Source organism: Procambarus clarkii, chromosome 8, assembly GCF_040958095.1.
Source record: "Procambarus clarkii isolate CNS0578487 chromosome 8, FALCON_Pclarkii_2.0, whole genome shotgun sequence".
NCBI lineage: Eukaryota > Metazoa > Arthropoda > Malacostraca > Decapoda > Cambaridae > Procambarus > Procambarus clarkii.
Window position 1 is genome coordinate 5,596,289 of NC_091157.1, and position 26,139 is coordinate 5,622,427.

Here is a 26,139-nt window from a genome sequence, read left to right on the forward strand (position 1 = left end):
ACATCTTTCCGCAACATCACGACGAGGTCCCGATCATCAGGGGGGGGCAAACCCCCCACTGCAGAGATCCAACAGCAGGTGACGCAGGAGGGGGGGGGGGCACAGGTAGCAACTTCGGAGCCCCACACAGCACCATCATCCTCGGCGGGGGGCGCCAGAGCACCATACTCCCCCACCTCCCCACCTCCTCCCAAGGCACACCACGAAGGGGAGACACACTCCGAGTCCGCCGCAAACACTTCGAGACAGGTCGCACCACACCACTCCCAGCAGGCCCCACTGCAGGCACAGCCACTATCTTCACATCCACACAGGCCACACCCGCACCGTCCGAAGAGCCCACAGAGGCCACACTGTCCACATCATCCATGGAAACAGCCTCAGAGCACCGACGCGCACGCTTCTGCAAAGGGATGGAAAGAGCAGAACTACAGTCGTCAACACACAAAGACACGGCAGGCACCGCGTCCCCAGGAGCCAGGATCACATCCACAGGCGGGGGCGGGACATGGACCTTCACCGGGACATCCTGCACGACACGCAGCTCAGGCGACGGCCCAACACCCCCACAGACAGCGGCTCAACACCCCCAGGGGCCACAGCAGTCGCCAGAGGTGTCGCACAGGCCGTAGAACTCGCCTCAACAGGGGGAGCAGCAGACAGGCAATCAGGCGCCTCAGGCACAGCACCCACTCCGTCCTCAGAACCGTCTGAACGCAACAGGTGCGGAAAATCCTCCGCACGAAGAACATGCACCCGGCTAGTTGCTCCCACGTCGCAGCCAGGTGACCCTCGTGACCACACCGATAACAGGTGCGCGGTTGACCCCGGTACTGGCAGCGGAGCGTGTAACCCAACACGGACATCGACGACGGTACACTACACTTCAGCGACATCGTCAGGGTGCGGGAGCCGTCAAGCATACCAACACAGTGCCCGGCAACGACCTTGTTCCAACGAACACTTAACACTGTCCCAAATCGTTCAAAACAGGTCAAGAAGTCGTCTTGAAATTCGAAGGGGGCACCATGCACCGCCACAGACGTCAAGGTGACACTCAGATTCACCACCTTAACGGAGCCAGCAGTATCAGGGAGAGGGTAAACACGCCCCTCACACGGCTCGAGAAACGCCTGAAAGGCAGCCTGGAAGTGGAACTTTACTACAGCACGGTGGCCCTGAAGCAGCTGGACGCCCACCAGGGCGACACCAACCATCGGATGGTCCACCGGCACCGTAAACCCCAGACCAGCTGACAATGTCCTCTTCACTGGAGGGCGAGAAGTCCTCATGGATAAGTCAAACGTCACGCTGTCAGTGGCAAACCACCACCAGCCGGGCAAACCAGCAATCACCCAACGTAAACACTAGCCAAGAGCGGAGAGACCTCAGGACCGTCCGACCCGGCCGGTGGTCACCACGCAACTCGCCCTGTTCTCAGCTGGGTCAAAGTCTGCGGATGGAATTGACCATTCCGTCGTCTTTCCTTGCTCTTTGTTTTCCTACTTACAGTTGTGTCCCATGTACAATGTCCTGATTTTAAGGGCGATTATTTTCTTGAACAAATCCACAAGGGCCGTGACGAGGATTCGAACCTACGATTCGATACATCACGCTATTGTGATTTCTGTGTGTATTGTCTTGCTTTCTTAATGTTCCTCATTTTCCCCTCGATAGAATCCTTAGTGAATCCGACATCTTTCGATATCGCCCGTCTTATGTGCTTTTGTTCTCGTATTGGCATCCTTAGTAACCATTAGCGACACTAATGGTGCCAAGAGTCTTCCTCGCTTTGATAATTGCTTGTTTGAAGTCAAGGGAGGAATAAGAATATGAAAGAACTACAGAAGTACAAAAATACTTTATTTTGTTACAAAATGACTACATCAAGTACTGCAGCACATTCGCGAGTGGACGTGTATATGGCTACTACAAACATCTCTGAAAGGGAAGGAAAAAAGTTATTCCTTATTCTTTGGGAATGTCTTGTTGCTTATACCACCTGTATAGACGCTACTGTTGTTTATACCATTGGTATACCCATCACTTTACACCACCGGTATTTGTCTATGGTGTAAACTCATACTGGTATATATTTATAATATATATGTACTACTAGTTTGTATGTACGAAACCAAATAACCATTTAAACATTGAGTTCAATTGTCGCTTCGCACTTCAGTGTTCACGGATGGTTCCTAGTTTGTTTCAACATCCCTCCTCCCTCCCCCCCCCCTTTATAAGATCAGCAGCATGTGTCATTTGTTTTCCTTACAGCTATATTCCAGCCTGGGTCCCATAAAGTGCTATTCCCTTACGTCTTACCAAAGCGGTGGACGAGTGATTGTGACTCAGTTGTTGACTTCAGTAAGGTTATGTGACCAATGTCTTTAACTACTTCTGCGTTAATTCTCAGTGATTATGGTTGTAACATTTTCCCCACATTAATGAGAAATGTTAAATCATGAATAAATCCACAAGGGCCGTGATGACGGTTCGAATTTACGTCCCAGAGTGATCTCAGACGCGCCTTGATCGACTGAGCCACGACATGGTCAAAAGAATTGCAAAGAATTGCAAGAATTGAATTGGGGTTGCTACTGCTCTTACACGGATCCTGCAGCCTCTCCGAGACACAAACCTGGGTTTTACACAACTCTCCCCATGCACCCGGGCTCTGTCAACACGCTATCCTACCTTTCCGCCCTTACTTCAATACACAATTTATTAATTTATATATCTATTAGATATATTAAATATAGTCGATTTATTCCTTTTGATGCATCACACTATTGTGATTTCTGTGTGTATTGAAGGGCGAAGAGGTAGACTAGCGTGTTGACATAGCCCGGGTGCATGGGGAGAGTTGTGTAAAACCCCCGGTTTGTGTCTCGGAGAGGCTGCAGGATCCGTGTGAGAGCAGTAGCACTCCCAGTTGCAATTCTTTTGACCATGTCGTGGCTCAGTCGATTAAAGCGCGTCTGGAATCATCCTGGACGTAAGTTCGAACCCTCATCACGGCCCTTGTGGATTTATTCATTTGATATATCAGGCTATTGTGATCTCTGTGTAAATGTTAATTATGTTTCATTGTATATCTTAGGACGACTAAGGAATTAGTTTGGCTGTTTAAGACTTAATATATATATGAGAGAGTGGGTAAGTGTTGAAGGACGGTGGAACAGGAAAAAGTTGAGAAATGGAATAGTGTGAGAGATGGAAGAGTGTGAGAGACGGGAGAGGGTGAGGTGGAAGGAGAGGGGACAAGAAAGAGCTGCAGAAGAAGAAATGTTACTGATTGTTAATAAATGTTACTGAACATGTAATAGTTCTAATCCAATGAATACAAATTATTCACAGAGTTTATATTACAAAGAACAACTTAATACTGAAATCCATACATAATAGATCATAGCATTATTAACCTCTTTTTAATAATATACCCATAAGAGTTGATATCTCCGATATGCATCTTCTCGCTGAATATCCCCTCACTTGAGGCTGCTACTCTGGGCTCACATTAACCACATTAACTAACCACAGAGCTGGGAAAGGGGGAGGGGGACTCGAACCTCCGACACTTGACACCTGATGCGCAAACACAGATTTTGTTCTCAAAACACGATAAAATAATATATATAATTAGGACCTCTGTGTGCGCCTTCATATAGGAAGTCGCTCGGTGCCGCCGTCGGTCTAACACGCTGACGAGTCTCTAGAACCTGGTTTATTTTACAATCGATTACTGAACGCCTGCGTCATATGCAGAGATTTACAAATAGGGGAAACAAGCATGTCTATTGTCCTTGTTTATAAAAACATTACAATCACATAAAGAATTACCCTCCACATTACATCGTGTGACACTGAGGTACAGTACTTACACACACACACACACACACACACACACACACACACACACATACACACACACACACACACACATACACACACACACACACACACACACATACACACACACACACACACACACACACACATACACACACACACACACACACACACATACACATACACACACACACACACACACACACACACACACACACACACACACACACACACACACACACACGATTCACAAAAAAGGGCTAGAAACAGCTTCCTGACAGTTTTTCTTTTACATGTTTACATATATTATCTACAACATATTGTATTTCTATTATACATAAACTATGACTACAAATAAACAATACAAATGAGATTCCTGTATACAGTATTGGACTTGAACATATAACTCTGCGGCTTATAACCGACAATAACAAACCGCTTCAGTTTCTATAATGATTCTACCCAGCTTGTCATCATATATATATAGGTTATTTGCCATATATATATTAGCTCGTTGGCAAATCAGTCTCGCTGCCCGACACGATGCAAGTTTGAACTCTAACGAAAGTAAACATTAAACACACTATAGTATTGGCAATGACTAGAGGCCAGTAACACGCCCCACCCGCGATACTGTAAGTAGAGGAACCTGGAACCCTCCAGGGTGCAACTTGGAACCATCCAGGTGGCAACTTGGAACCATCCAAGTGGCATCTTGGAACCATCCAGGCAACTTGGAACCGTCCAGGTGGCAACTTGGAACCGTCCAGGTGGCAACTTGGAACCGTCCAGGTGGCAACTTGGAACCGTCCAGGCAACTTGGAACTGTCCAGGCAACTTGGAACCGTCCAGGCAACTTGGGACCGTCCAGGCAACTTGGAACCGTCCAGGCAACTTGGAACCGTCCAGTCGGCAACTTGGAACCGTCCAGTCGGCAACTTGGAACCGTCCAGATGGCAACTTGGAACCGTCCAGGTGGCAACTTGGAACCGTCCAGGTGGCAACTTGGAACCGTCCAGGAAACTTGGAACTGTCCAGGCAACTTGGAACCGTCCAGGCAACTTGGGACCGTCCAGGCAACTTGGAACCGTCCAGGCAACTTGGAACCGTCCAGGTGGCAACTTGGAACCGGTCAGGTGGCAACTTGGAACCGGTCAGGTGGCAACTTGGAACCGTCTTGGCGGCAACTTGGAACCGTCCAGGTGACAACTTGGAACCGTCTAGGTGGCAACCTGGAACCATCCAGGTGGCAACTTGGAACCGTCCAGGCGGCAACTTGGAACCGTCCAGGTGGCAACTCGGAACCGTCCAGTCGGCAACTTGGAACCGTCCAGGTGGCAACTTGGAACCGTCCAGTCGGCAACTTGGAACCGTCCAGGTGGCAACTTGGAACCGTCCAGTCGGCAACTTGGAACCGTCCAGGTGGCAACTTGGAACCGTCCAGGTGGCAACTTGGAACCGTCCAGGTGGCAACCTGGAACCATCCAGGTGGCAACTTGGAACCGTCCAGGTGGCAACTTGGAACCGTCCAGGTGGCAACTTGGAACCGTCCAGGTGGCAACTTGGAACCGTCCAGTCGGCAACTTGGAACCGTCTTGGCGGCAACTTAAATGATATCTGAGTAAAGGTAACACCATAAGCACCTGTTAAGTTTGAGTCTACCTGAAAGACTTCTTCTGTGATTTGGTATCATGCCGAGGCAGTTATTAACGTCTATAAATATCAAGAATTTCCGGCCCTGTTCGCCTCTCTGATACTACATAACGTCTCGTGGCTCAGGAGAGCACGGAGGACACATCTATATATATAACACATGACACATAAGAAATAACATGCTTCATATTAAAGTGTATCATACAATACCTGTACAACATAAGAGTGAGGCTCGCTAATGTATCACAACATATGAAGATAGCCTAAAGGCCCTACACTGTTTACAACAGATAATCCTCTCAAACGTCCTGTGTGCAGTAATGCAACTCATCCTCCACTACAAATAATCTTCAGCCAGTTATATGACATTTGGCTAAGACACCCACCCACCCAAAAGAAACTATATTTTAATACGATTAGTGTCCTCTGTCTTGACCCTGTTGACGGCAAACGTCGCAGGCAGTAATTGTTGCTTTAAGAGAAAGCTTGATGTAGAAGGTCATGATGTGCGCGCGCAGGGAACTTGTATCGTCCACCCAGAATACTCTGATGGGAGGGCGGGAAGGTTAGGTTAGGTTAAAAACACCGAGAGACGTTTATGCCCTATTAGTGAGCAAGTGGGTTCATGGAATAATCAGTAAAGTTGTATCACTTATCACCAGAGTGAATAGCAGCCCAAAATCTGACGGCAAGTTACCGTAAAACTTAGTGACAAAAGTCGACAGAAATTCGGATGAGGGATATAAATGGCTATGTACAAAAGGCATAATTCACTTTTCTCAATCATTAATGTGGCAATCAGAACAAACCCAACGGCTGCTATTGGGAAGCGATGCTCTTTCAGCCTACACTGAATATTTATGTAAACCTTTGCATCAAACCCAACTCTGTGCACTTGCCCAAACTTATACCTGATCCTGTGTCCGAAACTTACCGTGAAACTTTAAACTGGATTCATTAGATGAAGCAACTTCATCATTTGGCTAAAACACCTAAACTTATGTTTACAACTTGCTAAAAAAACTTTACCCGGAATTTGATCTACACGCTTAGCTGCCGTGGCTAGATGCGGCTACTTTAACAAGAGCAGAGCTGACACGCATCATGAGAGCCACACCAGATCCAAAAGCCTTTTTTGGAAGTCATGCTTGCCAGGATAAGTCTAGAGTCTGCAATTGCTCGCCATTCAGCTTAATTATCCATTTGTGTTATAAAAACATACAAATTCCATGGTCTCGGTACCTTGCAATGTTACAGGTATCACACTAATCTTGCCTTAAATTAACTGATCATGGGCAATGTAAAGTGTCGGGTGTTGACCTAACCTTACTAGCACAGCGTGTACCGGAGCTGAAGGGTTAAACTACAATGGCCAGTCACGTGTCCATGATAGCAATGGTTACTTTACGTGACAGTTCTTGGAACTGTCAGTTACAGTTACGTGACAGTTACTGTAAATTGAACATACAATCAGTCACTGTGGTTAACGATCCATAACATTTAGTAACCATTTCTTCAGACTAAATTTTTAGATTTCGTGTCGTTTACAAACATCGAAGTGTAATTGATGGCTTGTTTCTTAAGAATATCTTAAGAACAATCTGGAGACTAACTCCTCTGAGAATCCACGTGATATATTTCAGCAGGTTGGCGTCTCTCCAGTCACTACTGTGTGCTTTTCTATATAAATTTGCCTTTCCTAAAACCATACTGCTGTTCTGCTACAGAAGTCTATCATTATTAAAAAAAGGTCCATTATTTTCTTTCAAATTGTTCCATTCTAGCGTCTAACATATTATGCATATGATGTTAGACACTAGATTCTTGTTTGGTTCTTCTCTTCCCTTATTCCTGCATGTGGATTGGGATGGCATATGCCATCTTCTAGTTGCCTGGCAGCTTTCCCAATTTACAGCTTCACGGTCAATATTGCCACGAGTGATATACTCAGCAACGTTATTCCGAGACTTTTTAGTATCCTCAGTGAGACTTTGATCCCCCAGTCTTTGTTGCATCCAGCCTTAGTAACCTGGTGTACTTGTTTCATAACATAAGTCATATCAGTGTCTGTGTATGTGTGTGTGTGTGTATTTATTCAAGATAATATGGCCTTCATAGATCATGTTACTGTCCACATATTCAATCTGAATGGACTACATATAGCAACTACCGCGCTAATCTCTCTATCCATCTCTCCTGCACGTGGCGGGGCAGGATATGAGCAGGCAACAAGTTCCCTTTATCTGGCGTGACTTAAAAAAAGAAAAAGAAGAGATATCGCCTAATTATCTCGCACAAGAGAATGGGAATTCACTTATTTATGGATTACCGTCATACTGATTACTTCATCTTGACAAACCTTCGCGTGCTTTATATATTTATAATTCTTCAATAGACGCACTTTTTGGAAATAGTGGCGCTAATAATGCAGAAACTAGCAGCCTATTGATCACATATATATATATATATATATATATATATATATATATATATATATATATATATATATATATATATATATATATATATATATATATACCTGCTATTCAAGATCAATCATGCTTAACGATAGTTAACTGTTACAGGGTACAAAAAAACAAATCTTTAACCTTTCTCACAAGGCGTAAAATCGGGTTGTAAATGCTTCTTACCGTTTGACTGGATTTAGAACACGCATCGCGCTCTGATATTGTCTCCTGTTGTGTACGTGGTGCCGGCGCCAGCCACACGGGGGCGCCACCCCCCATTACCCGATGTTAAAATATATTTAGAACTACACTCACTGATTCATGTCATTAATATACAGAGTGCCATTTTAATACTGATCATTATATAAGAAATACACAACACTGTCAGTCACAGTATAATACAATACACTGAGTCACAGTATAATTACACAACACTGTCAGTCACAGTATAATTACACAACACTGTCAGTCACAGTATTATTACACAACACTGTCAGTCACAGTATAATACACAACACTGTCAGTCACAGTATAATACACAACACTGTCAGTCACAGTATAATACAATACACTGTCAGTCACAGTATAATACACAACACTGTCAGTCACAGTATAATACACAACACTGTCAGTCACAGTATAATACACAACACTGTCAGTCACAGTATAATTACACAACACTGTCAGTCACAGTATAATACACAACACTGTCAGTCACAGTATAATACACAACACTGTCAGTCACAGTATAATACACAACACTGTCAGTCACAGTATAATCGGCGTTTACCTTTGAATCTCAGTGTGGTCAGGTATAACATCAATTCTTTAAAAAGAGTCACTCACAGCATGAATAAAACAGGTTCATATTCATGCTTCAAGACACCAAAGTCAAGAATCCTGTTAACGGAGTAATTTATGCAACTTGGATTCCCATCTACCCAAGGACTCATAATTTTTTTGAGTCATGAGGCCATGGTTGAGTCTGTGGTTGCCACCACTACACTTCCCATAACTGAAGCCCAAACTGTTGTACAGGGCATCAGAATCCCCCACACGATAGATAAGTCTAGTAGATGTATAATGGATACACTTTATAACATTTTACAACAGCCTGAGGTATTTCGCCCTTGTATTATTCACATCGCACTATGACAAGCCATCGTGGCTTAGTACTCTGGTTTATGATACTTATGTACTCAGTTTAAACGTATATTAGAGTACATTTCATTAGGTTTATCTTCGCATCAAGGAACTCCTTCATATATGAATGCAGTTGATGTTCGACTATTCTTTGTAAAGCCTTTGAGTATTATTTAAAGAGGAATAAGCAAACGTGTTATTGCCTAACTTATTGCATAAGCAATATTGCATGGCAGACTAGTGGTCAGAGCCCTCGGGTTCCCGGGACTCTTGTGCTTCATCACAGGTAAACACTGGCCAAGTTTTCTGCTACTGTAAAATGCTAAAGTTCTCAAATACAGAGAACATTACATGTCTCGTCTCCAGTTACAGCATAGTACACGACCTCAACTTTAAAAATTACAGCCTCACTATGATAAAAGTTTGCAACTTTCCCCCCAATAATCTCTCTTGTTGGTCTTGTCGAAATGTAATGGCTTCTGTAACAATGGGAGAGACTGTAATGGCCTCTGTAACACAGGGCGAGACTGTAAACACAGACCCAGTATCTTGATATATACAGATATTTCAATATCTTACATTGCGTTTAACCTCTTTAATACCGATACTGAGCATAACACTCAAGAGTCTGAGCGCTTTTGTCCGTCACACTCCGATTGACTTGCATTAACACGAAGCATCTTTCAGCGTCTTCGGTACAACTTCAGTAAGGAGTCCTCCGCGTCACCTCCCGACTGCGATCTTCCGAGCTCCTCCTGGAGTTCTGTGAGGAATTCGTATATATTTGGGTTGTTCTGAATTACACACGCACGCGCACGCACACCAGGATAGTGCCCCCAACGTGAGTTCTGAACAGGTCGTCTCTGGTGGGGGTCTCTTGTCACGCATCTTTTGGTAAGGTGACAAATGCTACCAGTGGTTCGACATGGTCCTGGGTCGAGACACACTTTTCTTGATTACGTATATTAAGCTTGAATATTGAGTGTGTTATGAACGTACGTGTGTGTGTGTGTGTGTGTGTGTGTGTGTGTGTGTGTATGAGAGAGATCGTGTACATTTTAAGCCCGTATCTCATCTAAGTTTTCATCGCCACAAACCTCCCTTGGTCGAGTGGGAAGAGGACCGTTCCACTGGCTGCCATTATCTGCGATGCAGCTGGGTCTAGACCTCACTAGATTCGCTGCAGGTCCCTCAGATCCTGGACTCGCGGGCCTCCTCGGAGACGCTAGGCTCCCTGGGCTCGTTAATGGTCAAGTGGATCTCTGAGGAGTTCCTGGGGTTGGTGTGAGTGTGGGTCCTGACGGCGGAGAGGGTAGGGGTGTCTGGGCCGCCGTACTGTGAGTGGTAGAACTCTTCTCGCATCAGCAGGTTGAGTGACGCACAGCGCAGACACAGGATCTCCTGCGGGGCGACACCACAGATTTGTTAATACTGACATGCACCAAAAAATCTGCAATGCGATTCGAAACTGAAATGATTTAACATGTTTAATATGCATAGAGAAATCGGGTAATCTATAACTGCAATATTATGCAGTTAAGATGATCATGATGTCTGTGTACACAAACGTGCCCACAGTCATGCAGTCCTGATGAGAAGACATAATACATTCCGTCGATCTAAATTAGTGGAATGGCTTAAATTTTGAAAATCTGTATTCCCTAGAAACCAGGTGGGAGAGATACATGCTAATTTACACTTGAAAAATTCTAGGACGACTGGTTCCAAATTTACACACGGAAATAACACCACATGAGTCCAGGATGCATGGCAGGATGTGCAGAATAGTTCCACTGAAAAGCAAAGGTGCAATAGGTACGCTGCGCCAGAGTTCTACCAACATCAAAGGCCCAAGACTATTCAACACTCTCCCTCTATTCACAAGGGACATATCTGGCCGACCTCTCACTGTGTTCAACAGAGCGCTTGATAAACAGGCTCTGATTCATACGGGTCGACGTTCAATCCCCGACCAAATGTTTGGGCACCATTCCTTTCCCCCCCGTCCCATCCCAAATCCTTATCCTGGCCCCTTCCAACTGCTATATAATCGTAATAGCTTGGCGCTTTCCCTTGATAATTCCCTCTGTTTCATACGTCAAGCTGCGAGCAGTTGGACCAATCAGGAGGTCTGGTCAAAGACTGCCACTGGGACGTGAACACGAAATATACAGCATCAAACAATATTTCAGGAATATCAGCTAGTTAATTATAGGAAAGTTAATTATATTAAATACTAGAATATGTTAAATAGTTAGGCGTAACTTTGGTAGTTAGATTTTGTTGGCAATTATTTGGTATCAAATACTTAAATGTTTTCTTCTTGAGCGAAATTAGATATTCTTTCGCGGTCCTTCTATGACTGAAGGCAGAGGGGGGGGGGGGGGGGTCAAGTAACATAACAGTGGCCCAGGTGGTTGAAGGATAGCCAGGTGGTCAAGGAGACTTAAAAATTTACACGCAAGAAAGCAAAAATAAATCAAATTAGTTCCCAAGTTTCATAAGGGGGAAAAAAAAATTGAAACTCTACGTGTGAACATTAAAGATGCCACGATACGAACCCCAAAAGGATGACATCTTAACACGGTTGGTAAAATATATCGAAGGTGGTGGGAGTTCAGTGTGTGGGGGGGGGGGGAGGTTTGGAGAGGCATCAGGCTAGAGGAGAGGGGAAGGGGGTGTGAGGGGGGAAGTAGGGAGGGTAGAGGAGAGGGGAAGGGGGTGTGAGGGGGGGGGGGAAGTAGGGAGGGTAGAGGAGAGGGGAAGGGGGTGTGAGGGGGGGAAAGTAGGGAGGGTAGTGAATACATTGACGATCCTACACGAGTAAGCTTTTATCTGCCATCCCCAGCTGGCGTTCTCTTCCTCAATCTTGCTACGGTGGAGCCGAGATCTCTCTCCCTCCTCCTCCCGCTTCCATTTACTCGTCTCGGGATCTTATTTGATCTATTGGATACAGCCGCGTGTGTTTGTATATATATATATATTCAAGAATGGCTGAAGGATATATAAATGATTGTTCTTGTGGTTGCCCAGTGTTCTAATGTGTTCGTTTTTAAGCCTGTCGCAATGCGGGAGATTAATGTTAGATTCATCATGACAAAGTTTCACGTTCGAGATACGAATGCCTTGAAATGATTTATTACAGACATGAGGGCACCTCTCTCTCTCTCTCTCTCTCTCTCTCTCTCTCTCTCTCTCTCTCTCTCTCTCTCTCTAACTTCGAGTTTTAACGTCAAATCTGCACGTCGCCAGCAATTCATCACTGGAATTTTTCGTCCTCTGGTGGGACTGAAGTTGGATTTGCTGAGAGATCTTTAGCTCCAGAGCAAATCTATTTTTCATCTTTCGTGAAGGAATTTGAATTTTCGTGGAGGAATAAGCCAAGTCGCCCACCTGTCAGTACTCTAGTACACCCATCTGTCAGTACTCTGGTACACCATTTACCAGTACTCTGGTACACCATCTACCAGTACTCTAGTACACCATCTACCAGTACTCTGGTTCACCCATCTACCAGTACTCTGGTACACCATCTACCAGTACTCTGGTACACCATCTACCAGTACTCTAGTACACCACCTACCAGTACTCTAGTACACCACCTACCAGTACTCTAGTACATCACCTACCAGTACTCTAGTACACCACCTACCAGTACTCTAGTACACCACCTACCAGTACTCTGGTACACCACCTACCAGTACTCCGGTACACCACCTACCAGTACTCCGGTACACCACCTACCAGTACTCTGGTACACCATTTAACAGGATATAAAAGCATGGGAGGATTGCGTATTTCTAGACGGCCAAAAAGCTTCCGTCACGCTTCAGCATAAAAGACTGCTAAACAAGCTTGAGAAGCAGGCGATAGTGAGTGAATGAGCATTGAAACGGCTGAGAGAGTACCGAGCAGGCAGGAATCAGAGTCGCAATGTGAGGCTAAAACTCAAAAATACCTCAAAGATCGGTGCTAAGAGCCACAGTTCCTCATCCATGTTCATGACCTAAATAAGAGGTCTGAGTCTTGCATATCGATGCTCACAGACAATGCGTCATCAAATTACTCGAAGATGACTTGTACAAGCAGCAGATTTGGTGCGACAAATGGCTACTAGATTTCAACACTGGTAAGTGTAAGGTGATAAAGACCTTACAGATCGGATCACTTGAGAGGAGACCAGTGGTACGACTCACACTGGACGGAACTACTTCCCTGTAATGACAAGCCAAAAAAGATCTAGGAGTGGATATAATACTAGTCCTAATTCCGTAGGCCTAATTTCGTAGGCCTCGAGAAAATAAGTCAGCATCAGCAGCATACTCGATATGAGTCGAACGTCAAAATAGCATTCAAGAACTATTTGCTTTGGAACGAGAAATGGCTACTGGATTTCAACACTAGCAAGTGTAAGGTGATTTGGTCTCCTTATTGGACTGAATAAGGAGACATTTAGATCACTGTACACCACGTACATGAGACCAGTTCTAGAGCATGCAGCCCCACCTTTGACAAGCACACAAGGAAACTTGAAAAGGTACAGAGGTTTACAATGATTCTCGTCCCATAATTACGAGGGATGAGATATGAAGGGGGACTGAAAGTACTGGACCTATCGTCGCTAGAAAAATCGGAAGAATGAGGAGCCACGAGACGTATAAAATACGTAGAGGGATAAACAGAGGAAATGTTTGCCATTTAGGGGAGGATTGACTGGGCGCAATTCCTTAACTGTAGCCTCTGTTTAACGCAACAGTAAAATGTGTACTTGGATGAAAAAACGATTCTTCGCGGCAGGGGATCGTATTCCAGGGACCATAGGATTAAGGACTTGCCCGAAACGCTACGCGTACTAGTGGCTGTACAAGAATGTAACAACTCTTGTATATATCTCAAAAAAAAAAAAAAAAAATTATGCCAACAGAACAAAAAAGCGCGGATGGAAGCTGGAGAAACAGGTCAGCTGTAAAGATGTTACGAAGCTTTTAATCGGACAAGAATGGTAAGAAACTGCAAAGCTTCAGCATAAAAGCTCTATAACCTGCTCTATAACACCAGCAGGTTATAGAGGTAAATATGATAGAAAAATAGCTCAGTAGTCATATTGCATTATACAACCAGCAGCGTGAGTGGAGGGGCCCAAGAGCTGAAGCTCGAGCCTGCGGGGTACAAGACTCTTACAGAGACGAAACATAAGCAAATAAGTTTGTGATCAATTTGTGTCAAAATGGCACGTGGCTAGTGACCCCAGGTGTGACCCCAGGTGTGGCTAGTGACCCCAGGTGTGACCAGTGACCCCAGGTGTGACCCCAGGTGTGGCTAGTGACCCCAGGTGTGGCTAGTGACCCCAGGTGTGGCTAGTGACCCCAGGTGTAACCCCAGGTGTGGCCAGTGACCCCAGGTGTGACGAGTGACCCGAAGAAAGTGAGGGGGAGGGTAATTAACCAAGGTCACAGGTCAGTGTGACCTCCACCACTCTCTGGAAGCAAAGTGATAAAACTGAGTCGACTCGTATCAATATAAGCTGTGACACGGACTACTAATAGATCGCTACAACATCAATGTGCGTGTACAGAGGTGCAGAAACTACACCTACAGTGTACAGAGGTGCAGAAACTACACCTACAGTGTACAGAGGTGCAGGGGACAACACCTACAGTGTACAGAGGTGCAGAAACTACACCTACAGTGTACAGAGGTGCAGGGGACAACACCTACAGTGTACAGAGGTGCAGAAACTACACCTACAGTGTACAGAGGTGCAGAAACTACACCTACAGTGTACAGAGGTGCAGGGGACAACACCTACAGTGTACAGAGGTGCAGAAACTACACCTACAGTGTACAGAGGTGCAGAAACTACACCTACAGCGTACAGAGGTGCAGAAACTACACCTACAGTGTACAGAGGTGCAGGGGACAACACCTACAGTGATCAGCACAGCCATTGACGGCGTATGACTGTGAAACAATGAATACAGATTGATAAATTCTCTCTCTCTATATATATATATATATTTATATATAAATGACTGTGCAATGAGAGTGAGGATGCTGTTGTCGTGATCTGAGCAGTGAAGCGAACTGGAGGGCAATTGGGCAACTGGCACAGTGCCAAGAGGAGAGCCACAGGGAAGACGTTAACCAAGCAGCAACTGGTTGGCTGAATGACTGAACTACGAGGCTCGATCCTGCACTTACCAAACTGTGTTGATACGAGGTTAGCGAGTTGGTGTGTTCTATGTTCCTAGTCAGTACCTGGCGCAAAATAAAATATAGTAGTGAGCATTTTAGAAACAAAAGAAACCATCAGAATATAGAAAGAGAGAGAGAGAGATAACAGAGATCTGATGCCAAAGCAGAAGGGGGGGTCAAGGGAGAATGACTGCAGGGGCAAAACATTGGCACAAGGAGACGACCCATCAGACGTAGCTAGACTCATCACTCTCCTCCTATCTAGACATCTACGGCTTCAAGCACCATGTCGTCTACCACCATCGCCTACCAATCAACCACCATCGCCTACCAATCAACCACCATCGCCTACCAATCAGCGACCATCGACTACCAATCAACCACCATCGCCTACCAATCAACCTCGCCTACCAATCAGCCACCATCGACTACCAATCAACCACCATCGCCTACCAATCAACCACCATCGCCTATCAATCAACCACCATCGCCTACCAATCAGTCACCATCGACTACCAATCAACCACCATCGCCTACCAATCAACCACCATCGCCTACCAATCAACCACCATTCCCTCCGCCGCCTGTGGGTTTATAATTATGTATGGTTAGCCAAGACGGCAATAAAGCGTTCAAACACTCTAATCCCATCATCCACCAGCACCATATACCACCTAAATATATATATATATATATATATATATATATATATATATATATATATATATATATATATATATATATATATATATATATATTACTTTACTTACATATACCATACCTGCTCACATATACCAGCAACCCCAACTAACGCCTTCGTCACATGTCTACCAACATCACCATCTACCATCATCACCATCTACCAACATCACCATCTACCAACATCACCATCTACCAACATCACCATCTACCAGCATCACCATCTACCAACATCACCATCTACCAACATCACCATCTACCAACATCACCATCTACCAACATCACCATCTACCAACATCACCATCTACCAACATCACCATCTACCAACATCACCATCTACCATCATCACCATCTACCAACATCACCATCTACCATCATCACCATCCGCGGCACGTGTCACCATTCCTACTCGCGTGCACGGGCCTAACCTTCACCGTTATCTTGAGATGATTTCGGGGCTTTAGTGTCCCCGCGGCCCTGTCCTCGACCAGGCCTCCACCCCGAGGCAGCAGCCCGTGACAGCTGACTAACACCCAGGTACCTATTTTACTGCTAGGTAACAGGGGCATAGGATGAAAGAAACTCTGCCCATTGTTTCTCGCCGGCGCCCGGGATCGAACCCGGGACTACAGGATCACAAACAAGTCCAGTGTGCTGTATGCTCGGCCGACCGGCTCTCTGGGTGGTGGATGGTGCCGGGGTTTACCTGCTTGATGGGGTTCTGGGAGTTCTCCTACCCCCCCGAAGCCCGGCCCGAGGCCACGCTTGACTTGTGAGAGTTTGGTCCACTAAAGCCTGGTTATGATAAAGCCTAACCCACAACAGACTTCGTTATCCCATAAGTCTATGGACTGTGAAAAGGAGGTCAAATACCGAAGACTGAAAATACAGGTAAGTGGCTGGTACTGCTTCCGGAGTCTGCCAGTGCAAACTGCCTATCACATGCCTCTGTATGACTAACCATCCTGTGTGATGGAGATTTTATAGCATCACCTAGTTAGCTTTTTTGACACACTGTACTCCACTTCATATAGTCTAGGGCAGCTGCACTAATGCAGATGTACCTCATGTATTAATAAAAAAAAAAGGTACAGAAGAGAGTGGTCGCAAGCAGAGAGGCCTTTGGTTCTGTGCCTCATGGAAAGCTTTTGTTTCTTAAAAAAAAAAATAAAACAGAATCGACGATGAATTGCTGGATGTAGTTCAATACAAAAGTAAGGTTCTAAGATTAAGTAAGAAACCAATTTATAAATGTTTAAAATAAGGTAAATACAAGAGGATTCGTAACAAGTAATTATCAAAAGAAAACACCAAGCGGATTCGAAACAAAACGTATTAGGATTTAAGACGTATTAGGAATTAGGCCATCTAATACACAAGGAAATGACTAACGTGATACGATATTGAAAAAAGTGATTCTTGAGCTTTATCTTGTTCTTCTTAGACTTTATCTTAGCTTTATCTTCTTCTTAGACGCCATTTTGATTATGTAGCTCATTGGCCCACAACACTATAGAATAGACAAAGTCTTAAGGCATACAGAAGAATAACAGTTAGAATTCCAGGGATTACATACCTCATGAAGAGAGAGAAATCTTAACAGGAAACACTGGGTATAAATTTAACAGGTTTAGATGTAGAAAACTCCTGTGGGTAAAATACAGAGAGTGAGTCACAATAACGTGGCTGAAGATACGATGATCAAACTACACACGCCAGCAGCAGACCGAACCGAGAAGGTCGTCCAATCACCACCTTCTGATGTGTGGTTTGGTCATTCTGGGTCAATATTGGTTTAGAAAGAAGGTGATTGATATATGGAATATAATTCCGGGTAACGAAGTATTCTTGGAATCGCGCTGAATTGCCAAAGCGCAGGTTTTATTATATATAATATATATATATATATATAAATGTGTTTTGATTGATATTATTAGGAGCTGCCTCACATGGGCCAATAGCCATCTGCAGTCTCCATTACTTTTATGTTCATATGATAAGCAGAGAAATAGCGAGAAGTTTGAGAATGACATAGCTCCCAGTGCCAAAGAAAAGACCAAGCTATTCAAGAACCATAAAGAAGAATGACAGCAACAATTGACTAGATTATGAGACATAGAAGGGAAACTGTCAAGAAAGTCTGCAAGGAATTAAACAGAACGACACATTAGCATCTTGAGCAGGAGCATACGAATCAACTGAGATGAACGTAAGCAAACTTGTAGGGCCAGACCGGTTCTCCCCCTAGCTACTGAGAGAGGAAGCAGGGATAGGTAACACCCCATAGGTAACACCCCATTACCTACACTTTTAATATAATATTTGCAATTGCATTATATATAATATAATGTAATATAAGCCGCTGCCTTCTTCAAGAAGGCTGGTGAGGTGAAGACGATTAGCAGACTGCCCGGTTGTGTGCATTGGAGACATCGTACATCATTTTCCTAACCACAACAGCCTCTACTGATCTTCCATCTTCCCCTATCTCTCATATTCCGTGTCCCCCTTTTCTTCTACCCCCTTCCCGCAGCCTTTTCAGCCGGTCGCGCGCGCTTCTCGCTTCCCTCTTTACCTTTGACTAGGACGGAGGGCGGTGTTGACACCTCCCCCAGCATGCCTACGGCTTCCCAGGCCTTTTGCTGGCGCTAATATTGCCTTTCAAAGCCCCGCTGCCGAGCTTGAAGACTCGATGAAATGATGTCTGCAGTCAGATCCTCCCCCTCCCCCTCACGACCAATCTTATGTGCAAATGCGTGGGATGTTCAGCCTTATGCTGCAGCATGGAGACTGATGAAGAAACTAAGATGATAGTGTTAACCCTCAAACTGTTTTAAAGGTGTGACTAAAATAAAAATAGATTTAGTTTTTTATTTTACTGAAATTAGAAGCCTGATCTATAACCTGTTATAAACAGAGTTCATACAAGGTAAAAAATATCCAGCAAAGGTGAACATGGAAGATGTTATTAAACATTCTAGCTCCCGGCCCCGCCTCCTCTAGTTGCCATTATAACTACAGTTACAAGTTAAAATACAGCTTAAGGTTCGACATGATACCACCATGTTGTCAGTTAGGCCTCAATAGGTAATTTTATTGAAAGAACGTAAACGTATAAGAATTAAGAAACACGAAAGACCTGTTGACCTACTCATTAACATCAGGTCCAGAAAGTCCAAGGTCAAAAACTATATCATTTAAGTATATAAGTAGGGTTTGAAGGGTATTATGAATGGATTTTTTAGAGTACCCGGCAGGGCTCGGGTCGCCACCGGTCTGTCAGTTTTTGTCTCTGTCTCTGTTTCTGTCCATGTCACTCTGGCGCTCTGTTTCTGTCTCATTAAATCTCTGTTAGTAAGTTTTTCTGTGTCTTAGTGAGGGACGGCATACGTTCAGGACTTATTGGAGGGTGTGTATAGAAGGGTTGTATAGAAGAGTTGTATAAAAGGTGTGTATAGAAAGGTTGTATAAAAGATGTGGACGGTATTTAGATCACAGAATGCATGCATGCTGCACTGTGAGCAAGTCATGTCATAAAAATGAACATCAAAGTGGTTTCACCATGCTAAGGACAAAGTATAAACCATAGAAGTTGTTTAATTAATTTTCCCGAGATCAGAAAAAAAAAGATATTTTTCCCCACCACTGGGTCCCTAAGACCTGAACATTGCAGGTCATACTTAATTGAGCCAACACTGATCTTGATGAGCTTCTTAATCATGTACTTAACTAGCAGCGTGATTTGATATGACAAAAATGAAATGCCGGACACCTAAGAAAACGTACACAAGCTGCCAGACTTGAAAAGCTATTCAGAAGAAAGTTTCAATCATTAAACCCGTCTCCACAAATGGTACTTCTAGCAAAGAGACCAAATTTTATCCAGCTCACAACCTTCTTCCTCGTGGGAAAGAAAAAAACGAAAAATCACCATTCTAACTTTGCTTGGAATGCACTCGAAATGCTGAGTGCAGAATTCGTCCACCTCAGAGCTCTTTACATAATGCACCAGTCTCAGGAACTGTGGCTCAGAGCTCTCAGACCCACCAGTACCAATTCTCTCTTATTCAACAGGGAGTTGAGAATTAGGAATTGACCTGAGTGCTTGGGTGCCTCTGCCTCGTCCAACATGCTGCGTTCCTTATGTTTCTCTTCCACTCCACTTCCAGCAGTAATTGCCTCCCTTGATCCTCGCTTTTATGTAAATCTATACTTCGGTCTTCGTGACCATTGGTTCGCTCAGGCATATGCGCCAGGAGTCTTCATGGTCGCCGGTTCGCTCAGGCATATGCGCCAGGAGGCTTCATGGTCGCCGGTTCGCTCAGGCATATTCGCCAGGAGGCTTCATGGTCGCCGGTTGGGTCAGGCATATGCTCCAGGAGGCTTCATGGTCGCCGGTTCGTTCAGGCATATGCTCCAGGAGGCTTCGTGGTCGCCGGTTCGGTCAGGAATATGCTCCAGGAGGCTTCATGGTCGCCGGTTCGGTCAGGCATATGTGCTAAAAATCACTCCAGTATAGCCACATACTTTTAGAATTTGAACTTTGAGGAATAAGGGGGTAAAGTAACCATTAACGGAATTCACAATTGTTGTTCTGTCCATCTGAGCTCAGAGAAATTGCAATACCGGACTCTGTGATACTTTTCAGGTCTAGTTTTTGAAGTTCTTGTAGCAAGATATCTGTATAGAGCAGTCGACTGCAACCTTTGCTCTTGACTAATTGGCCACGATTTCTTCGTTAAGGAAATCAACGTTTCAAAAGCAACCCTACAATGAAAAAGTAACGATTCATACATATTTACGTTTCCTATGAATCGAATTCGATTTATATATATATATATATATATATATATATATATATATATATATATATATATATATATATATATATATATATATATATATATATATATATATATATATAAACCACACCCCCCTCCTACCGTCTTGGTATTAAATACTTCCACAGTGATTTCGAAACTGAAAAATTCCGTTCATTCTTTTCAAAAATGAAAACCTCATAACACATTTTTATCACTTAATTTGGTCTGCATTACTTAGTTCCAATCGCCCCCAAAAAATTAACTCAATTATGAAATATACAATTCCACTTTGATAATGCAAAAGAAAATGGACGTTTCGCTGGTATGACTGCAGTAAACAAATACGGGTTCCAATCTCCAACATTTCAGGAAATAATATGATTATATTGCCATTTTCGAAAATGCATTATCCATTTACGTGTTATATATTTTTTTCTAATTTTCGTATATACAGCAACGGGTAACTACGATTTCTGCACTACATTTTTAACGTATTTTAATTTTTTTTATTTCAAAAGTATTTTAAAGTCATATATCAAACTCGTACTTACCTATCAGCACTTACGGAACCCTGACTTACTGGGAAGTGAGGTCTAGCTCCTTGACCCCGGCCTACCAGCCTCTCGTGTGGCGTTATAATTGAACTATTCTCATGTTTGAAATCTTTGTCGAATCTGACCTTAAAATGTAAATGTGTGTGTACTCACATATTTGTGCCTGCAGGATCGAGAATTGGCTCTTGGATCCCACCTTTCTAGCCACCGGTTGTTTATAGCAATGACTCCTGTCCTATTTCCCCTGTGTGTGTGTACTTACCTAATTGTGCTTGCGGGGGTTGAGCTCTGGCTCTCTGGTCCCGCCTCTCAACTGTCAATCAACTAATGTACAGTCACGATAACGTGGCTAAAGTATGTTGACCAGACCACATACTAGTAGGTGAAGGGACGATAACGTTTCGGTCCGTCCTGGACCATTCTCAAGTCGACTGTGAGAATGGTCCAGGACGACCGACTTGAGAATGGTCCAGGACGGACCGAAACGTCGTCGTCCTTTCACCTTCTAGTGTGTGGTCTGGTCAACTAATGTACAGGTTCCTGAGCCTACTGGGCTCTATCATATCTACACTTGAAGCTTTGTATGGAGTCAGCCTCCACCACATCACTTCCTAATGCATTCCGTGTGTGTGTGTGTGTGGGCATTTACTATTTTTAATTTCCTATTTATGCTGCAGGACCGAGTTGTTAGCTCTTGGACCCCGCCTTTCTAACCGCCACTTGTTTAATAATGTACTGACTCCCGATAAATAATGATCTTAATCCATTAATTAACAGCAATAAATAATTAATATACATCTTAATATAATCTTGAAATAGTTCAACTATAATTATCCCTTACTTATTATTAATCACTTAATCATTATTAATCTAATAATATTTGATTTTTCCCCTCACGTAAGAGCAGTAATCGAATGAGACTTCAGTAGATTTGAATCAACTGAAACTGAAATATCGTTTAGCCTTCAAGAGTCTTTTTTTCAGTCTTTTTCTTATAGCCGTGTTTTCATTGAGTTCCCATCTAGATTTACCCCTTCTAAAATCCCCTTTCTAAATCTAAAATCCCCTTCTAGATTTACCGGAGTGAAGAGAGAGAAGGAACGTAACTTGTAGGCACGTCACAAGTGAAGAATTTATTTTTTACGATAGTTCGAAAGTTAATGTGTCTCAAATATTTAATAACGGCTGCATTTTGATTTGAGTTTTGAAGATTTCGATATAAAAAAGTGGTGACTAGAAAAAAGTCAACGATTATACAATTGGCTAAACAATTTGCTTTGTTTAATGAATTTTTGAATTCTTATTTTCTCCAAAGAGAGATGGTTTAAAGATCAAACATAAGCGAAATGGTCTGCAAAAGTGCGAGATTTAGTGTGAAAGCATTTGAGTGCAAGAAGTTATCTGTATAACAACAGCGGACATTATTTGCACTGTGGAAATCATCAGTGAACAAAAAGAACGGTTCGCAGAACAAAACCTTGCAAACGTAGTAGTTAATGGAAAGAGAATTAAGGTTCATCAGAAGGATTGAAGTAATTAGACATTTTGTCTGGACGGATTAAACAGCAGACTGGCAGTGAAATAGAGAAGCCAATATAGACGCAATCTTAGAGGTACGCGAGCTCAGTATTACTGTAATGTACGCAGAAGGTCACATGCAGAGAACAGTTCATGCGTCCTCAGCATTACTGTAATGTACGCAGAAGGTCACATGCAGAGAACCGTTCATGCGTCCTCAGCATTACTGTAATGTACGCAGAAGGTCACATACAGAGAACCGTTCATGCGTCCTCAGCATTACTGTAATGTACGCAAAAGGTCACATACAGAGAACCGTTCATGCGTCCTCAGCATTACTGTAATGTACGCAAAAGGTCACATACAGAGAACCGTTCATGCGTCCTCAGCATTACTGTAATGTACGCAAAAGGTCACATACAGAGAACCGTTCATGCGTCCTCAGCATTACTGTAATGTACGCAAAAGGTCACATACAGAGAACCGTTCATGCGTCCTCAGCATTACTGTAATGTACGCAAAAGGTCACATACAGAGAACCGTTCATGCGTCCTCAGCATTACTGTAATGTACGCAAAAGGTCACATACAGAGAACCGTTCATGCGTCCTCAGCATTACTGTAATGTACGCAGAAGGTCACATACAGAGAACCGTTCATGCGTCCTCAGCATTACTGTAATGTACGCAAAAGGTCACATACAGAGAACCGTTCATGCGTCCTCAGCATTACTGTAATGTACGCAAAAGGTCACATACAGAGAACCGTTCATGCGTCCTCAGCATTACTGTAATGTACGCAAAAGGTCACATACAGAGAACCGTTCATGCGTCCTCAGCATTACTGTAATGTACGCAAAAGGTCACATACAGAGAACCGTTCATGCGTCCTCAGCATTACTGTAATGTACGCAGAAGGTCACATACAGAGAACCGTTCATGCGTCCTCAGCATTACTGTAATGTACGCAAAAGGTCACATACAGAGAACCGTTCATGCGTCCTCAGCATTACTGTAATGTACACAAAAGGCTACATACAGGGGGGACCCATTCATGTCTTTTTTTAGAGCCGTGTTTTTATCAGGTCCCCAATTCCTTCTAGATTTACCGGAGTGAAAAGAGCGAAGGAACACAAACGAGGATTAACGGCAACATGTTAATTAATGATGTCGTCGTTGGTGGCGTTAGCAAAATATGAGGCCCACCACTGAAGACCTAAATATTCTTGGTCCTGTCGACAGCACTATGAATAAGAAGATATCTACGATGAAGTGAAACGTACAATTATTTAGAAGAACTGAGGCCAGAAAAGCTGAAGTAATTCACGTTATAATTAGATTAGAGAATGTTTTAAGGAAATTGGTTGAGCCAGCAAAAAAAATAAAAGATATTTGTACACTCATCAGAATAATACAAAAAGACACAGGCCTGGCAGTAGTTCTGGGGATGTTTTGGAACAACAGAGCCTAAATAGAGCCTCCGAGTTGAAAGATAATAGTCCAATATCTTTCAGGAGCCTCCGAGTTGAAAGATAATAGTCCAATATCTTTCAGGAGCCTCCGAGTTGAAAGATAATAGTCCAATATCTTTCAGGAGCCTCCGAGTTGAAAGATAATAGTCCAATATCTTTCAGGAGCCTCCGAGTTGAAAGATAATAGTCCAATATCTTTCAGGAGCCTCCGAGTTGAAAGATAATAGTCCAATATCTTTCAGGAGCCTCCGAGTTGAAAGATTAGTTCAATATAAGATATTATAGTCCAATATATATTGAAGAGTCCAATATATCTTAAAAATCTAAAAGACACTGCTATAAGACATGTGATAGACGATACACGAATTGCCCGTCGCAGCTTCCTAGTGTCATAACCTCAGTCTGAGTCAAAATACAAATATTTAACCCGAGAAGTTACCTCAAGATCATGGCTTCTCCACATTATAATATATATATAGATTAACCATGACTTGAAGCAGCTACACGTGGCTCTTGTTAGTCCCTGAATTTAATTATAAGCAACTGAAGGATCCCTGAAGTATGTAACTTACAGATCTTGCTAACTTAAATTCGTTGATTTTCACGTACAAATTAAATGATATTTTAAGTTATTGTAACTAAAGTAAATATTAGCAGTATCTGCAAGCTTCCTAAATACCTCGTAAGCTGAAAGGGTCACAATATTCAAGTTTTGTGCCAAGAAAGGTTAAGATAAAATACTCGTTGACATAAGGTAACTGAACAATTAACAGGCATTACCTGGAAGGGTTTCCTGAAGTCCTTGTTGAGAGTGGCGTAGATAATTGGATTGAGGAGCGAGTTGGCGTAGCCCAGCCACAGGAAGAGAGAGGAGATCCAGGCGGGAATGGACGAGGGCGTCTTGAAGGGACGTACCAAGGCCAACACGAAGAAGGGCAGCCAACATACCACGAAGGCGCTCATGATAATTCCTGCAAGGCAACACCCGCATGATACACTGGGTACAGATTGATTGATTGATGAAGATTAAGCCACCCAAAAGGTGGCACGGGCATGAATAGCCCGTAAGTGGTGGCCCTTTTGAGCCATTACCAGTATCAGGAGCTGATACTGGAGATCTGTGGAGGTGCGACTGCACCCTGCGTGACGGGAGATGTCTCCTGTGACTGGGTACATATATATATATATATATATATATATATATATATATATATATATATATATATATATATATATATATATATATATATATGATGATCAAACCCACATACTGGCCTTTACAGGCTATTCATGCCGGTGTCACCTCTTGGGTGGCCTAATCTTTATCAATCACCACACACTGGAGCAATACTATGGGATCACCATAGCCCGTGCTGCTTGGAAATTTTTGTTCCCAGTAGCTGAATCTAAAACAACAACAAACAACAATTATGACCAACAAGCTCACTATGCTGTAACCACTATTCTCATGATAACGTACAAGTGTACACAGACAGAAATAAAGATATCTCCACATATGGAAGTCATTCAATACTTAAATATATAAATGGATAGATATATAATATAGGCCTCTCGAGATTGATAAACATTCCAATTGATTATGCAATAAACATAATGTAGAATATATGAAGGGTTTTATTAATACAAAAATATTAAGTATATATGCTATACAGGCAATGGTGGCTTTAATCTATTACCGAATGGATCAAACTACAAGGACAATGATTTTAAACAAATTATGAGTTGACAAAACCAAGTTCAAAG

The 26,139-nt window shown here is 43.3% G+C and overlaps 1 protein-coding gene across 4 annotated transcripts in view; it reads right to left on the bottom strand.

The window, feature by feature from the left end:
- Positions 1-1,846: 1,846 nt before the first annotated feature.
- The window catches only part of LOC123759604 (5-hydroxytryptamine receptor 1), a gene marked incomplete at its 5' end in the record, with an annotated part of 42,808 nt that continues 18,515 nt past the window's right edge, over positions 1,847-26,139 (bottom strand). For 2 of the 4 annotated variants that reach the window (XM_069316598.1, XM_069316589.1), the window contains 3 exon segments: positions 1,847-10,517; positions 15,318-15,374; positions 25,156-25,346. In XM_069316598.1, coding sequence (XP_069172699.1) covers positions 10,308-10,517; positions 15,318-15,374; positions 25,156-25,346 — 458 coding nt within the window. 4 annotated transcript variants of the gene reach the window in all.